The 17,916-nt window shown below is 37.7% G+C and overlaps 1 protein-coding gene across 2 annotated transcripts; it reads right to left on the reverse strand.

Annotated features, from left to right (window-relative positions):
• Positions 1-921: 921 nt before the first annotated feature.
• On the reverse strand, positions 922-5,482 carry LOC142547296 (uncharacterized). Of its 2 annotated transcripts, XM_075655515.1 has the most exons (8): positions 5,108-5,482; positions 4,360-4,424; positions 4,049-4,175; positions 3,876-3,946; positions 3,322-3,798; positions 2,679-3,215; positions 2,345-2,557; positions 922-1,958 (listed from the first exon to the last, which is right to left on the reverse strand). In XM_075655515.1, the coding sequence occupies exons 2-8, from the start codon at positions 4,405-4,407 to the stop codon at positions 1,344-1,346; spliced, it is 2,088 nt and encodes a 695-aa protein (XP_075511630.1). In that variant the 5' UTR covers positions 4,408-4,424; positions 5,108-5,482; the 3' UTR covers positions 922-1,343. The 2 variants fall into 2 exon arrangements, with proteins under 2 accessions (XP_075511630.1, XP_075511631.1); XM_075655516.1 differs by lacking the exon at positions 4,360-4,424.
• Between the last annotated feature and the right edge of the window lie 12,434 nt (positions 5,483-17,916).

Raw genomic sequence — 17,916 nt, forward strand, 5'->3', positions numbered from 1 at the left:
GAGAAGTTGATTCAACTCTCGAGTGCAATGAGTATACAAAAGATAATAAACTCTCTGTTGCTATTCAGAAGTTTGACAATATTAAAATGAAGACTGCAAAGTGTGTGAATGAGTACGATGAAAGAGTCAGCAGATGTATGGTGAAGCAAATCTCAAGTTTAGATGCCATTGGATTTCTCGTATTTTCTTTACTTGGATGATGATGTGTTTGTTGGGCTGTCTCTTGTTCTTGTTGCTTCTAATCAGAAAAATCAAGATCATAGCTGTTAACATTGAATTAAATAAAATCGCGATCTTCAAACTCATAAATGATGTTATTTCCGTTGTCTTCACGACTTCGACTTGAACTGACCATTTGTATAATAAAATTGAAGTAATTAGAAAAATAAATGAACAATTGACAATAATCGATAATTGATATTTTGATGATAAAGAAATAAATCTTGAATTGAAAGTTACAGATTGAAAATTGAGAAAAAATTGTGTGAAAAAAAAATGAAAGAGACGAGAGTATTTATAACTTGAATTTCAAAAAAAATATTAAAATCAACGTTCACGTCATCATAGCCGTTGATCATCAATTTCACCTCATTATGGCCGTCCATTTAAAAAAAATTGATTAAAAATCATCGACCCGCCGAGTTCGACGGATATTAAACCTTAAAACCGTAATCGGACCCTTTTGGTCGGTTAGGGTCACGATTCCGGATCAAACTCATTGACCCGATTTACTGGGTCGTAGCCAAGTTACTGCATTGTTAAATTTCAAAGAAATTAAGCCTAAATTTGACAACATTAACATATTGTAATTTTCTTTTATTATAAAGTGCATAATTCACATTTAATTTTTTATTAGTAAATTTTACATAACTAAGATTAGTATATCATATTTATGTGATAAAAAATAGCAAAAACACAAGCTTTTAATATAACCAAAGAAAATGTGTGAAACATGCTTCTCACCATCCTTCCATACAAAGAAGTATCTTAAAAGTCTTTCCATTTCGCTAAATTATTTTCCCTTTTCTTTTTCCATTTTTCATCGATTCTGTAAAAACAGATACAAATGATAAATTGTCACATTGAAAAAAACATTAAAGCCAACCTCAGCCTAATTCCCAAAAATCCCAAAGCCAAAAGTCGTCATGTATATCCAATTTGCATCAATATATGTCTCAGCGTAAAAGTGAGGAGAAAAAATGCCTGTGAAAGCTAAACTCATTGCCTAAAGGACAGATTAGAACTTCTTCACCTGCAACTACTCGGCAACATTCACGGCAAAATATTCGTAGTGATCCATATCTATCCCAAACTTTGCTCGAAATAAAAACCCACCAAAAGACTTAGCCATGCGCAAGAGCTTTAGGAACAAGTGGAATTCTTCCAAATGTCAAGATTTCAGAAAAGTCAGTGCCATTAACTTTGACCGGCATCGACCCAATTGTAACAACATTATCACTTACAGCTGCTGCAAAAGCGGGAGATGAGGAATCTGACTCACGCTGCTTCGAATTTATAGTCAATGATCCAATTTTCAACCCATTACCCAAGTCTCGTACTCCATCTGCTGAAACTTGGACATTCCTGTTAAACTTTGTTGAGCTATTGACCTTACTAGCTTCAGCTACTGCCCTCAGCATTGCAGACTGGCGCTCTAAGTAATTTGGATCCCCATCTGCTGGATCTTTGTTTTTGCCTGCAGCCAAGAGTTTGGGTTCTTGCTTGGAAGTACGCTCATCACCAACAAAAGGGAAATCATGTACAGGATGAAACTTGCGAGGGGCGTCCACTAAGGGAATGATATATGGATTTTGGTAACTCCTGGTCAGCAGCTTGGCTCTCTCTTCCTGTAAGATTCGCTGTCTATTTTCGTAATACATGAAGTCATCAAGCAGGGAAGTCCTCGATGTATAGTTGTTAAATATTTTCAGCATCTCCAAACCTTTTTGGTAGCAAATCTGAAAGTGAACATTTCACAATATTTAGACAAGCTGATCGACTACAAACAGTTATTCGGTCCTTGAAAGTCAAGCAAATTAATATAATCCCACGTCAATTATCAAATTATCTATCAACACCAAGAAAGTTATAAAGTGAAAAATGAATTAATCACAAATACAAGACATCAGTGATGATTTTCATCAGTTGATGAATGCACATTAATGTTATTCATATACCGCTAAAATCAATGATAAATGTAACAAGATCATCACAATCATCAAGTACATTACACTGTCAAAAGTTGAACTCAAAATCGCAGATATAGTACATGGATGAGGTATCATAACCAGTTCATGGATAAACGTTAGCCAAGGAGGAAGTACAGCAAGAAGTGCAAAGATACCTCTTGGGTGTCCCTGCTGTTAGTCACCGACTTGTTCTCGTTATTCTCTAGAATGATGTGCCTAAAATTGGGGTTTGGCACATCCTTTATGATGTGCCACTTCACAGGAAAGCTGCCACTCCATTTATCTTGCTGCCAGAAATCCATGTCTTTCAAGAAATCAACCAGGCCCGTCATCTCGGCGACACCACAGAATTGGCCACTGGCATTAACCTAAACATAAAAAAGAAGCATACCGTGAAAACACAATCTGAGGCTTCTGTAATGAAAAATAACCATGAGCTCAGAATCCCTCTGCTGATGTTTAACAAGGAAAGTTAAAGCTATCACTTACAGAAAAAAAGAGGAAGACAGGGCAGCCTCTTGAATCTCCTGCAGCTATTCTCCGGGTGTCTTCATATGCACTATTAAGCTTCTTGTTTCCATTAGGTGTAGATGACCACACATTATACTTCATACTTTTATGCACGTCATCCTCACTGTAAGATTTGATGACAAAGAACTTTGCATTTTCATAATCATCAATACAAAAACCATCTTTGTTATACTGATCCATATAGATAGTGATGTTTCCATTTGCATCAGGATTTCCAGCCCTTGTTGTGTACGCTTTAACAACCAACTGACTTTTCAATTTGTTGGTCCTTGGGCCATGATTGTGTTCACTCAGTGCATTAAAGCTGCCTTTAGCATCATCTAGAACTCTACCGTTGAGTAACTTAGGTCTGACTTTATGCACAGAAGGCTCTGCAGGTTCACGTGATTCAAAACCTGACAATCCATTTGCAGAAGGTAAAGAAAACTTTAATTGGCTACTACCAGATGACACCTTCACACCTGAACCATATTCTGTTTCTCGCACATCTCTAGCCTAAAACAAGATTTGAACATAATGGTTATATACTGCTATTAGAATAATGAATTCGAGTCTAACTATTCTGGATATATATCATGCCATGATCTCATAAAAGACTTACCCGACGAATTTGAGATGATCCATGACCAGAAAAACTAGCAGCATCAATGCCAGGCAAAGGCTGTGTGCTAGGTCCATCTATTGATCTACTTCCCTCAGATAACTTTACAAGGGAATTTCTTCTTGTAGAACTGCCCCCCGGCAACAGTTGTGAAGAATTTGAGTTGCTTGAAAACAAATTATACTTAACAGAATGGCCATCAACTTGATTGACAGATGCAGTATTATAAGCATATGAGTCTGTTATCCCATTTGACATCATACCGTGTCTAGATTGAATAACCACAGGCACGTATGCAGGGGCAGAAACAGGAGTCTCATAAGAGGAAAGGCTGTAATACTGTTGGGGCGTTACATAGGAGCCGTCCATTCCTATTATAGCACCAGGGATATAGGGATTATAAGGGTTATAAGGAGACTGTTCATATCCATAGCTAGGAGTATAATAGGCAAATGGCAAGCTTTCATTTGCCCCGCCCTGCGAGACAAGAATAACATTCCATAAATTAAACTGGCATTCAATGCAAATATTGAACCCAGAAGAACAGGACTCACAGTGTACTGAATATCTTGACCATCCAAACCAAAAACCATACCATCCTCAAAGTCACCGGTGGATTCAAATCCTATCAAATATGGAGAGCATCTCATTTTAGTATGGTTTCAAAGATTATTCGTGATCAACTACAGACAACTTGTAAAATATTAATGTCAGACTCCATTCCAACCTGTACAGAGAAAGCCATAGCTACTGGCAGTAGGATAATACAAACCCTCCGGAGCACCATCACCATACATGGCCTCAAATTGTTCAAGTTGCCCGCTTGACTGTGGGTTTGATTCAGTACCTTGAATCTGCAAAATAACAAAGTCTTGAATATAAAAAAATAAAAATAAAAAACAGAAAAACGAACATTGTAGGCATAATACATCGTGCAGAACATCATAATCTCAAAGAACTCCAAAAGAAGGAAAAAAACTCTTCCACCTGAATATGATAGAAGGAAGATTGAACATCTAAATGACATAGAAGAATTACCATAAAAGTATCAGCAAGTCCATGATCAAGAACATTGTACACTTCCATCCCAGGACTTGCCACCCCTACAGAAATAGATAGTAATGCTTAAGATAACTGCCATAATTACAGCGCAAGGATAACTAAAATGCAAAATTAAACCTCCGTCATTCCTATGTTCTGTGACTAGCAAAGTTAAACAGATTGAAATCGATATTGATACACAAGTAAATCCAAAATGGTGGGCAATAATGAAGAAGTGGTATCAAGAATGTCTTTTAGACTGCCAAATCAAATTTAAAACTGCCTTCTACCAATGAAAGGCAAGACCACACAGGAATACGTGATCGCAAGCAGTCAAAATATATCATAGCTAAGAGGTGAAATTAAAATTAGATCAGGAAAAAAATGCAGTTCTAAAGAGTTGGAAGTCGCAAACTCCAAAAAGAGAAGCGCAACACACAATCCCGACCAAAATAAATAGCATGCAACTTCCAATAGAATCTCGAAAGCCATGATGAATTTGGCCAAAGGATAACAAAGATACAAGATTCATTGAACCCTCGAAATAATATTAAAACCCGCCAAGGAAGAAATTCAACATACTTGCACCTTGCATATAGCAAATGATACATAAATACAGACGAGGAAAAAAAAATAAACAAACCACCCATTTCACTACGAACAAGTATTCTGCAGCATATAAAAGCCATGGCCAATAGAACACGTCGTAAGCTATTGAAATTGCAAAGCGATAAAAACATAGTACCAAGAAACAAAACACAAATCAGCCGATTGAAGCGCTGGTTGAGTCAAAGGGCAGCTGAAAAATCAAATGCAAGAGGGCTTGACCGAACAACGATCACTGGACCGCAAGCTAATATTATTTGATTTATCTCGATTACTTCACAATTTTACCACTTCAATATTGACGCGGCTAAGGAAACCCTAGAGACTGAATGCAAAAGAAGGTATAATCCAAGAAATCGGAACGCGAAATTTATGGAATCATAATTGCATTAGCAATTTATTATATTCGACGCGTCGTCATGAAAACACGAATGCGTATAGCGAGAGGGGATTGATCCCAGATTGCTGGCTGAAGCTGAACTGCACGAACTGTAGGGGTTTGTGTGGAGCGTTTTGGAGGTTGTACGCTAATGTTTGTACCTTCAGAGATGAGAAATTACACAACTAGCCTTGGATTCCTTTGGACAATCCTCCGAAGGCGGTGGGCCTGATAAGGGAGAAAGAACTAGTAAAGTAATTTGAGGATACTATCGCCTATAAGGTTTTCTTGTTTTTATTTTTTTTATGATGATAAAATTTGGTTTTTCATAAAATCTTAACTTTTTAGATCTTGGTGTTAATTGACCGATGAGCTACAAGCCATCAACAATATTAGAGGATTTAGATGACAATTGTTGACAATTGTTGTAAAGCCCAAAATCAGTACACGTAAAACTCGTGCATTTATTAAATTGTTAAATTATTTATTAATTTTAAAATGATTTATGAATTGCATTATTTTAAATTATTACATCTTTATTTGATGTAGGTTAAAACGTTTTCTCGAGTTTTATGTTTCAAGCGAATATTCGTTATGTGATAGGGATAGGAGATCGGAGACGATTTAGGCGATGTATGAAATATGTGGTATTTTATTTCAATTCAAGAAAATTGGTATTTTAAACGATTTATGTAATTTTAAGCATTTTAAATCCTAATTTAATTTATTAGATGATTTTAAGATTTTAAACTTTTCAAAATACTAATTTGAATTTGAGAATTTTAATTTTGAAAATTTGGTACTTAGTTATTTTATTAAACCTTTGAGTGAGATTAAATAATTAGATTAATATTATTTTATCACTAATTAGTTAATTAAGTAAAATTTTTACCTAATCTAATCCCACACACCCACACACGTTGAGTTACAGAAGAATAGCTAGGGTTCTTGAGCTTTTCCTTTCAGCACCAGCAGCCACCTCCTTTCCCTTGCAAATTTCTGGAGATTTACGCCCTTTTTTCGAGCAAGAATCGTGTAGCAAGCGTCTCCCGGTCATCCCCTGTAATCCACCGCATCGGTATTCGTTATCTTCGTGCATTTTAACGCAAAGGCATGTATATTTTTTTTTTGAATCGATCTTGTCATAGTAAATATTTGGATGCATATTGTGTATAAAAATCCATTTATGTTATGCAAAGTTTGAGCAATAATGTTTGAAACGATTTTGGAATGGTTTTTAGTTCTCAAAAATCGAATCTGCTGTCATTTTGAATCATGTGACTTTTCGGTCGGTTTTCTGGAAAAATTTTCAACATACAAAACGTAGTACTTTTTGATATCTTCGATTTGACATTAAATTCGTAATTTTCGGACAAGAGACGAGTGAGTTATGATCATTCTCGTGAGACTACACATATTGTGTCAAAAATATTTTCTAAATGTGTTTTTTTGAAGTATTTTGAGTTGCAGGCTTCATTGGGAACTGCTTAGCTAGGCGGCGCTAGAGCGGAAAGATGTTACCGCCCTAGCGCCAGGCCTTCTGGACGGCCGCGCTCGAGCGGTAAAATGTTACCGCCCGAGCGCCAGATTTTATGGAAAAAAAATGTGTTAGTTTGTGCTGCAGTCGCCTAAGCGGGATCCAACGATGCCCTCAACGCTATGTAAGTATATTTAATGTGCAAAAAGAAAATGTTTTATGTTTTTGAGGTATGCGAATTGTCTTGTGACCAATTATGAACGGGTTTGAAAGCTGGAGAACGTGTACGGAGACCTCTTTTCCCTGGTAAAGCATGATCTGGTTTTGATCAGGATTGGGAAGCGGTAAAGTAAGACCAGGGATCAATCCACCTGGTAAAGCATGACCGGGGATATTATGTATGTGGGAGTAAACGTTCGGTCGAAAGGTTGTGATGATCTCTGTCAGACCAGTACTGTGGTTTAGTCTGATCAGGCGCCTTATGTTATAGGTCACTTGCTTTGAAACATATCTCTACGCAAAATGGTGATGACTATGCATGTTTAAGCATATATGACGCAAGCACGTTTATGAAAAAGTTTATGAATTGATGGCACGTCTATGTTTATGTAAGTACGTTCAGATTTTAAGTATGTATGTGCTACTTTTAAATGCATGTGACTTTATTATGTATTACTTGTTATTCTCAGTTTATACATGTTGAGTCTTTAGACTCATTAGACTTGATCGGTGAAGGCGAGGACGAGTATGAGGAGGCGAGAGGCGGGGACCAGTGAGTTGGCTGGATGGTGCGGGGGCCTAACCTGAGGACCGCTTAAGTTTTCAAGAATTTTTATGCACGTTAAAATCATTTACTCTGACTTTCATGAAGTTACTTCACATTGTTTAAACAATTACTTGTTGCAAGCTTTTTTACATTCAAATATTTAGACAAGCATTTTATTTGTATTTCATTTTGAGAGATTATTACTTATTTAAGTAAATTTTTTATTTTTCGCAAATTTTAAGTAGTTTTTTAAGTATGGTACGTCACAGTTGGTATCAGAGGGGTGTTCTTGTAAATGGTTATGTCTACTGCCTGTTGCAAGAATCTCACGAAGTCACGCCTCAATTATGTAAATTTTAAAGTTTTAAAATTTTTTCATGTAGTAAGCAGCAAGGTCATGATTTCAACATGTACATGTTTAAGTTCGATTTACGCTCATCTTATGATATGGATAGTATGTTCTTGCATGTTGGTTTACGTGTTGGGTGAATTGTGGAACAGTATGCCTCATAGACGTATGATTGTACGTGGGGCAGGTGAAGAGGATAAAGAGGCTCGGGATGGGGAGATGGCCACTCTTCCTCGCCCACCTCCAGATATGCAGGCACAGATGCTTTCAGGGATGACCCAGTTTGCGGGGAACAATGTTGGAGGAGATACAGGAGCGTGGCCCAGGCCAGAGGCGGTGTATGAGAGATTTAGGAGGATGGATCTGAAAGAGTTCTCGGAGACTACTGACCGATGATATCCGAGGGATGTATTAAGTCCATCGAGGTGATATTTAGTTTTATGGAGCTGTAGGATGCAGACAGAGTAAGATGTGCCACTTTTCTATTGACAGAGGATGCCAGACTGTGATGGGAGAGAGCATAGGTGGCAGTGAATTTGCAGACCCTTACTTGGGAGGGTTTCAAGGAGATGTTTTACTCTAAGTACTTCACTGAGGAAGTACGCTCCCGATTGACTAGGGAGTTCATGACTTTGAGACAGGGAGACCGTAGTGTGGCGGAGTTTGTCAGGAAGTTCGAGCAGGGGTGCCACTTTGTTCCCTTGATAGCCAACGATGCCATGGAGAAGTTGAGGCACTTCCTTGATGGTTTACGGTCGATCTTGCACCCTGATGTTCGAGTGGCTGGTCCTACTACCTAAGTCGTTGTTGTATCTAGAGCCTCTGTGGCTGAACAGGACCAGAAAGATATTGATAACGACAGACATGGCAAGAGGCCCTATCAGGCACCTTAGCAGCAGCAGTTTAAGAGGCCTTTCCAGGGACAGCAGGGAAAGAGGTCATTTCAAGGACCGCTGAAATACAAAGGTCTTATTCCACAAAAAAGGCTCCTCAGAAGCCTGGTGAGTATCCAGTGTGCCCGAAATGCAACCGTCATCATATAGGACAGTGTCTATGTGGTTCGGGCAAATATTTCAAGTGTGGAGCCAGTGATCACATGCTGAAGAACTGCTCGCAGTGGAGGCAGTCGATCCAGGGGAGAGTGTTCGCCATGCTGGCTGAGGAGGCGAATCCAGACACGACTCTAACGACTGGTAACCTATCTAATTCAACACCGTATTATTATTTTTGCCATTCATGCTTAGAATTTTACTTGGGAATCATAGCATGTTGTTTTCGTTTTTTTAAGACTTTGGATAGATATTTCAAACTATGCATGAGGTTAATATTAGACTTGTCAAATTGGGCCAGGCCTGTCGGGCTGGCCCGCCCCGCCATAAAATTTGAGCGGATTGGGTTGATAAAATATCAGCCCATTTGAAGGCGGGCCAAATGGGTTGAACCCATTTGGATTGCGGGCCAAGACGGGACGGGCTAGCCCAACAAATTAGGGTAGGATTTTATTTTTTAAAATGAGTAAATCTACCCACTGCATCCCGTCAATATGCTCCTCCTCTCAAGTGAGTAAATTTGCCTTGCTCCTTCTATCAGCAACTGCCAATGTAAGTTTCAACATCGATTTTGACTGAATTTGGGGGTTTGATTTTGACTGAATTTGGGGGTTTGATTTTGTTATCATTTCTCGTCTCTCTATCATTTCTCGTTTCTCTCTCTCTATTTAGTGGACATGGCATGTGCCATAGTTAGCGTATGACTCCAGTGTCTTTCAATTTGCCGATTCTTGGATGGCCATTTGTGGTCCTTAATAATCTGAATATTTAACTATTTAAGAGCCTGTAACACTAAGATGTAATTTTTTTGAGCAATGATGAATAATATTTTTTTGAGCTTTTTCTATAGAGGTAGCAGAAATAAATTTGAAGTGAATTAGGGTTTATAGAAGTGCAAAGCTAGTAGATTTGTGAAAACACTTGATATGAAAGATCGGTCTCTGAAATTGTAAATATTAAGTTTGTGAAGTTGTTAGATAATTTGTTGGGATTGAGAGTGATTTGAGAATTGAGAATATGAAAATGGCTAAATCTCAGTAGCCTATGAATGTGTTTATTTAGTGAATGTGTTTATTCAGTAGCCTATAAATATTAATGCTACCAGTGAATGTGTTTATTTAGTGAGACTTTTGATGGTTCTTGTTGAGAATATTGTCAAAATTTTGGGGAATCAAACAACGTACAAATGATCTCAGTTTTTTTTAAAATTAATTTAATATAATTTAACAAGTATGAGGACCACCTTTTGTTGTAGAAGGGCCAAACTGAAGATTCAATTTTTGAATGTACATTCTTTTGTTTTAAATTCGATGATTTCTCCGTAAGAATCATAAAAAAAGGTCATATGTGAAAATGAGTGTGTTCAAAAAAGAAGTTAGGAGTAAATATTAAAACATGATTTCTCGAAAGCATTTTATTTTAACCAAAATCAGAATTAGTTAGGAGTAAATATTAAAACATGAATATATCATGGCCAACAAACTTTGCAAATAAATTTTTCACTATTGCTCATCATTAATCATCTCGAGATGAATAATATTTTTAATGAGAAATGATGAGTGGGAACACAACGCTTCAGGGTAAAATATTTGACAATGAGAAATGATGAGTGGAACACAACACAAATATTTGACAATGAGAAACTAGACTTGCCACTGTTTATTTTTTTGAGCAATGATGAGTACTATTTTTTACTATTGTATTTGCAGATTATGGATTCTACCATAAACCAAAGTATTAACATAGATGATTATGAGGAATCGGAAACAACAAGCATGGTCAGGAGGAAGCTACATCAAAAAAACCTAAAGAATATTCTGATGTCTGGAATTATTTTACGAAAAAAGAGATTGGTCAAGATGGTATACAAAGAGCCGAATGTAAGGCATGCAAGAAAGAGTATAAATGTGGGGGAAAAAAATACGGGACTTCTACATTAAGGCATCATCTTCAAAATTGCAAAATGGTAAAATTTCATGATGTTGGACAAATGATTATTGATCATGATGGGAACATGAGGTCCAAAAAAATAGATCAAAAAATTTCACGTGAGTTATTAGCTGATGCTGTTATTAAGCATGATTTGCCATTTTCTTTTATCGAGTATGATGGTGTTAGAGCTTGGGTTAAATATATAAATCCTGATGTGCTTTGTATTTCCAGAAATACTCTTGTTTCCGACATTTCAAGAATCTATATGAGAGAGAAAGAGAAACTTAGGCAAACTTTGGCTAACATAAAAATAGAAGTTGTTTAACTTCAGATGTATGGACTGCATGCACTAGTGAGGGATACATTTGCTTGAGTGCCCACTTTGTTGATGATGATTGGAAATTGAATAGTAAAATACTTAGCTTTGCTCATATGCCTCCTCCACACTCAGGAGTCGAATTGGCATCAAAATTGTTTGGATTTTTGAAGGAATGGCGGATTGAGAAAAAAGTTTTCTCTTTGACATTGGATAATGCATCAAGTAATGATAATATGCAAGGCATTTTGAAAGAACGACTCTCATTGCATGATAGCTTGTTGTGTGATGGTGAATTTTTTCATGTTCGTTGTTCTGCTCATATATTGAATCTCATTGTCCAAGAAGGTCTCAAAATAGCTAGTGTAGCTTTGAATAAAATTAGAGAATCTGTCAAGTATGTGAAAGGCTCAAAGGGTAGGATGAGAAAATTTGAAGAATGTGTGAGAGCAGTTGGTAACATTGACAGTGGTATTGGTTTGAGATTGGATGTGCCTACTCGTTGGAATTCAACATATTTGATGTTGGATAGTGCCATCAAACATAAAAAGGAATTTTCTTCTCTTCAATTGAATGATAATAATTATAAATATTGTCCTTCAAGTGAAGAGTGGAAAAGAGGAGAAAAAATATGTGAATTTCTTGAGCCATTTTATGATACTACTAATTTGATCTCGGGTTCTTCTTATCCTACATCAAATTTGTACTTCATGCAAGTTTGGAAGATCGAGGTTTTGTTAAATGAGAACTTGTCAAATGAAGATTTGGTGGTAAGTGATATGTGTAAAAGGATGAAAGAGAAGTTTGATAAGTATTGGAATCAATATAGCATGGTGCTTGCATTTGGGGCTATTCTTGACCCACGAATAAAGCTTTCTATGTTAGAGTTTTTTATTCGAAGCTTGAGGATGATCCTATCAAATGCCAAGAGAAGATGTTGATTGTGAAGACAAAGTTGTATAAGCTTTTTGAGCAGTATTCTAACGCCAATCAGACAAGTTCTTCACAACCAAGATCATCTTCTGTAACAATTTCACATACTCAAAGCGGAGGAGAAATTAAAAATAAAGGCAAAAGAATATATGATGTAAGTATTAAAATGATTTATTTCTTTTCTGTTTCTTATATTCACTCTTTGGTTTGTTTTTATATATATATATTGAGTTACCATAAGTTAATTGATGTAGGAAATCATGGCATATGAGAGTCAAACCATTAGAAGTGCCGGAAAATCTGAATTAGATATTTATTTGGAGGAGCCAAAGCTTGAATTTGCATATTATCAAAATTTAGATGTTTTGGAGCATTGGAAGAATCATAAGCATCGATACCCTTCACTTTCATTGATGGCATGTGATATTTTGTCTATCCCCATAACTACGGTTGCATCAGAGTCAACTTTTTCCATTGGTGCTCATGTGCTCACCAAGTACAGAAGTCGCATCCTTCCTGAAAAAGTGCAAACTCTTATTTGCACACGTAACTGGTTGCGTGGTTATGTTTATGGTAATTTCACTATTTTATATATATATATATAACTTTTCTTAAATTGATTTATTGGCTTACTTCGTGTCTTTCAGATGCAGATGATGAAGAATGTGCAAATTTCAAAACAACTTCATCTCGAGAAGGATCCAATGTTGTTGAAATTTTTGATGAAAAAACATTGGAGGGAGCTATTGTAGAAGATGAAGATTGAATGGAGTTTAATGAGAATGAACTTTATAGTATTTGTTTAGTTTCTTCATGTTTGGTTTAAGCACTTTACTTTTTATGGATTATGTTGTATGTTTTCTTAAATTTGTATTTTAATGTTTGCAAGTATTTTAAGAAACTATTTGACGAAGTATATTTTTCTTGTATGTTTATTATAATAATATTTAGAATTTTTTTTTAAAAAAATAAGCGGGTCGGCCCGCGTAACCCGCGGCCCAAGGTGGGTTGGGCTGGGTTGGCCATTTAGAGGCCCTGCCCCGCCCCGCCTAATGGCGGGTTACGATGCATAGCGGGCTGGCCCGTCCCGCCAGCCCGTTTTGACAAGTCTAGTTAATATTAGTATTTTGGGTATAATTTTATGTGTTGTGCTAACGTTCCTCAAGAAATATCTTCATAAAGAGAGTAACCACGAATGCCTTATTAGATTCCGAGGCTACTCACTCTTTTATCTCAGAGACGTTCGCTAATTATTTAAATGTCAAGTCCATTGGACTCGACGTGAGCTACTCCGTGACAGTCCCATCAAGGGAGGAGTTATCAGCTACTAGCGTAGTCAGAGATATCGATCTTGAACTATATGGCCACCTAGTTTACACCGATCTGATTGTGTTTCCAATGCCAGAGTTTGATATTATCTTGGGGATGGACTGGGCTGATGAAGATCAGAGTTCTAATTGATTTTCAGAAAAGATCAGTGTTGGTAAGACCGTTGGGCATGGAGCAATTTTTTTTTGAGTCGGACAGGTGGAGAAGTTTCCCTCGCACGATCTCTTGCATGCAGGCACGAAGACTTATATATAAGGGGTGTCAGACATTCTTGGCCAGTATTATTTCAACACATGACGCACCCACACTTTTGATAACTGATGTACCAATTTTCAGAGACTTTCCTGACATTTTCTCAGACGACGTCACAGGCCTTCCACCAGAGGGAGAGGTGGAGTTCGCCATTGACCTTTTGCCAGGCAATGTGCCAATCTCTAAGGCACCGTTCTGGTTGGCTCCAGCAGAGATGTTAGAACTCAAACAGCAAATTCAGGAGCTCCTAGAAAAAGAATTCATCCACCCTAATTTTTCACCATGGGGCGCACAATGCTCTTCGTAAAGAAAAAAGATGGGAGCATAAGGTTGTGTATCGATTACCGAGAATTGAACAAGGTAACGATCAAGAAATAATACCCATTACCAAGGATCAAGGACTTATTCGATCAATTGCAGAGAGCTACAGTGTTCTCTAAGATAGATCTACATTTTGGATATCATCAACTGAAGGTAAAGGATGCAGATGTTCATAAGACAGGCTTCAGAACTAGATATGGGCACTACGAGTTCTTAGTGATGTCATTTGGACTAACGAATGCTCCAACAATTTTTATGGACCTAATGAATCGTGTATTTTTTCAGCCCTACCTAGATCAGCTCGTCATAGTATTTATTGACGACATTCTTATATACTCGAAGAGCCATGAGGAACACAATCAGCATTTGGGTATAGTTTTACAAGTCTTGCAGAGTCGTAAGTTGTTTGCAAAATTCAGTAAGTGTGAATTCTGGTTGGAGAAAGTAGAATTTTTGGGACATATCATATCTAGCAGTGGCATTGAGGTAGATCCAGCTAAAGTGGCAGCAGTAAAAGAATGGGTTGAGCGAAGAACGCGTCAGAGATCCGTAGTTTCTTAGGCTTGGCAGCCTACTACAAGAAATTTATTTAGGGTTTTCCTCGATTGCAGTGCCACTAACTTCATTGACTAAGAAAAGTGATAAATTTGTATGTAGAAAGAATGTCAGAAGAGCTTCGATACTTTGAAGAAAGCTCTTATCACAGCACCAGTTTTAGCCATGCCAGCAGGGCAATGCAATTTTGTGTTATACATCGATGCTTCTAAGCTCGGTTTAGGCACAATATTGATGCAGCATGGTCAAGTTATAGCTTACGCCTCAAAACAGTTGAAAGTGCATGAGAAGAACTACCCGACTCATGATCTCGAGTTAGTTGTCGTTGTCTTTGCGTTGAAGATATGGAGACTTTATTTGTATGGCGAGAAATGCCAGATATTCACTTATCACAAGAGTCTCAAGTACTTCTTCACGCAGAAAGAGCTGAACATGAGACAAAGACGGTGGTTGGAGTTAGTAAAAGACTATGATTGTGAAATTAGCTACCATCCAGGGAAAGCTAATGTTGTGGTAGATGCTTTGAGCAGGAAAGTAGCAGTCATAGCACATCAGTTAGTTAAGAGATCTCTTCAGTCAGAGATTCAGAGGTTCTCTCAAGTTGTCTAATCTGACAGTCCAGTCTTCTTTGCTAGACCGAATCCGTAAAGGTCAACTTTCAGATGAACAATTACAGAAATGGAGAGTGAAGGATGAAGCCAAGGGCAGTGCATTCTACGCAGTGTCTGATTGTATTGTGAGGTACAGAGGAAGGATGTGTGTGCCTAGTGTTGATTCGATCAGATAGGATATTTTGACAAAGGCATATACATCTCCGTATTTCATCCATCCAGGGGGTACCGAGATGTATAAGGACTTACAGATGCTGTATTGGTGGTCAGGGATGAAGCGATACATTCGTCGATTTGTATCTGAATGTCTCACTTGCCAGCAAGTGAAAGCAGAGCATCAGATGCCAGCAGGGATGCTTAAGCCACTCCCTATTCTGAGTGGAAATGAGAGAATATCACCATGGATTTCGTTGTTGGGTTTCCGAGGTCAGTCAGAGGATCTAATTCCATTTGAGGTATAGTTGATCGACTTACTAAATTGGCACACTTCTTACCGGTGAAGACGACTTTCTCCATAACTCAGTATACAGAGCTCTATATCCGGGAGATAGTCCAATTGCACGGGATCCCAGTTTCTATTGTGTCTGACAGGGACCCGAGATTCACATCGTCCTTTTGTAAGAGTTTACATGCAGCTATGTGGACGAAATTGCTATTCAGTACGGCATTTCACCCTCACTGTATGGAAGGAAGTTCAGATCGCCGATTCATTAGAATGAAGTCAGTGAGAGATCAGAACTTGGTCCAGAGATTGTTCAGCAGACCGCAGACTGTGGTGGTCAAGATTCGAGACAGGATGAAGACCGCCCATAGTCGCCAAAAGAGTTATGCTGAAAATTTTTTGTACACGCATGGTTCCTCAGGATTCTTAGAAAAACCAAATTCTTTGATAGTGCTATCAAATCTGAGGTTCCAACTCCTTGACGCTTGCTTGAGACCATATATTGATCTCTGAAGTTTGCATACTTATGATCACTTCCTACTGATGTGTATCCCTCAGGTAGAGACATATAAATTTCTTCTTTGATGTCTCCATTGAGGAATGCAGTCTTTACATCCATTTGTCATATCTCTTAGTCATACCATGCTGCTATGGCTAGTAGTATTCTGATGCACTTAAACATAGCAACTGGTGAAAAAGTTTCCTCATAGTCAATTCATTGCCTTTGAGTATAACCTTTTGCAACCAGTCTTGCTTTGAAGGTCAATACCTTCCCATCCACCCCAAGCTTTCTTTTGTAGATCCATTTGCATCCTATGGGAACGATTCCCTCAGGTGGATCCACCAATGTCCAGACTTGGTTTGAATACATAGATTTCATTTCAGACTGCATGGCTTCAAGCCATTTGGTTGAATCAGTATCAGATATTGCTTTTTTGAAGTTCATTGGATCACATCCAACACAAGGCTCATCATGGCCTTGTTCATTAAAAACGTGTATCTTGCAGGTGGTCTGATAACCCTATTAGACCTTCTAGGAGCGTGTATTTCAACAACTGGTTTTTGGGGATTAGGTTCAACTTCTACATTTGAGGGAGTATCTTGAATTTCTTCAAGTTTTATCATCTTGCTTTTTCTATCTAATAGAAATCTCTTTTCCAAAAAGGTGGCATATTTTGAAACAAACACTTTTGCTTCATTGGGGGGTGATAGAAATAATATCCAACAGAATTCTTTGGATATCCTACAAAGTAGCACAAAGTGGATCTACTATCCAATTTGTCTCCCACTGTCTGCTTCACGTAAGCAGGACATCCCCATATTCTCATGTAAGAATATTTAGGGAGTTTTTCACATTCATATCTCATATGGTGTTTTATCCACTGCTTTAGTATGGACATTATTCAACAACATTGCCGCAGTTTCAAGCGCAAAGCCCCAAAACGATGTAGGCAATTAAGTGAATCTCATCATGGATCGAACCATGTCCATCAAGGTTCGATTTCGACGTTCAGAAACATCATTAAATTGTGGTGTTGCTAGTGGAGTCCACTGTGAGAGAATCTCATTCTCTTTTAGATAACCCAAAAATTCAGCACTCAAGTATTCTTCACCTCGATCAGATCGAAGTGCCTTAATACTTCTTTCTAGCTGATTTTCTACTTCATATCTGAATTCTTTGAACTTTCAAATGCTTCATATTTGTGTTTCATCAAATAAACATACACATACCTCGAATGGTCATCAGTAAAGATAACGAAGTAGAAATGCCCAACTTTTGTGCTAACACTTAGCGGGCCACAAACGTCCGTGTGGATCAAATCAAGTAGACAATGCGCACGTTCCACGTTTCCATTGAATGGAGTCTTAGTCATTTTTCCTATTAGACATGACTCACAAGTAGGTAGAGAATTTATGTCTGACAAGTCAAACATGTCTTCTCCCACTAGCTTGTGCATTCTTCTTTGGGAACTATGACCTATTCTAGCATGCTGGATTTGGATCATCTAACTTTCTTTTGTTTGTTGTTGGAATCATGTTTACTTGTACATTAACTTATCATTTCTAGAAAATTTATGATGCATATAATTTCTTATGTCTGGACTTCTTGCAGTGAATATGTTTTGGCTTATCGGGCTTTGTAGGCCCTTTAACTGTCCTTCAGAGTTTGCCTCTTATTCGGTTTGTTTTTCTTGTGAGGGGCAGAACATTTCTTTCCCTTACCTTGTGAGCCATTT

The sequence above is a fragment of the Primulina tabacum genome, chromosome 5 (assembly GCF_025594145.1).
Source record: "Primulina tabacum isolate GXHZ01 chromosome 5, ASM2559414v2, whole genome shotgun sequence".
Lineage (NCBI taxonomy): Eukaryota > Viridiplantae > Streptophyta > Magnoliopsida > Lamiales > Gesneriaceae > Primulina > Primulina tabacum.

What these genes read in the sequence shown, in the direction of transcription:
- LOC142547296 (XM_075655515.1), bottom strand. Translation starts at nt 4,407, where the DNA reads ATGGAAGTGTACAATGTTCTTGATCATGGACTTGCTGATACTTTTATG. An exon ending in CTATGGCTTTCTCTGTACAG is followed by an intron (nt 3,947 to 4,048) that starts GTTGGAATGGAG and finishes CATATTTGATAG; the next exon opens with GATTTGAATCCACCGGTGAC. An exon ending in CTGTCTTCCTCTTTTTTTCT is followed by an intron (nt 2,558 to 2,678) that starts GTAAGTGATAGC and finishes TTTTATGTTTAG; the next exon opens with GTTAATGCCAGTGGCCAATT.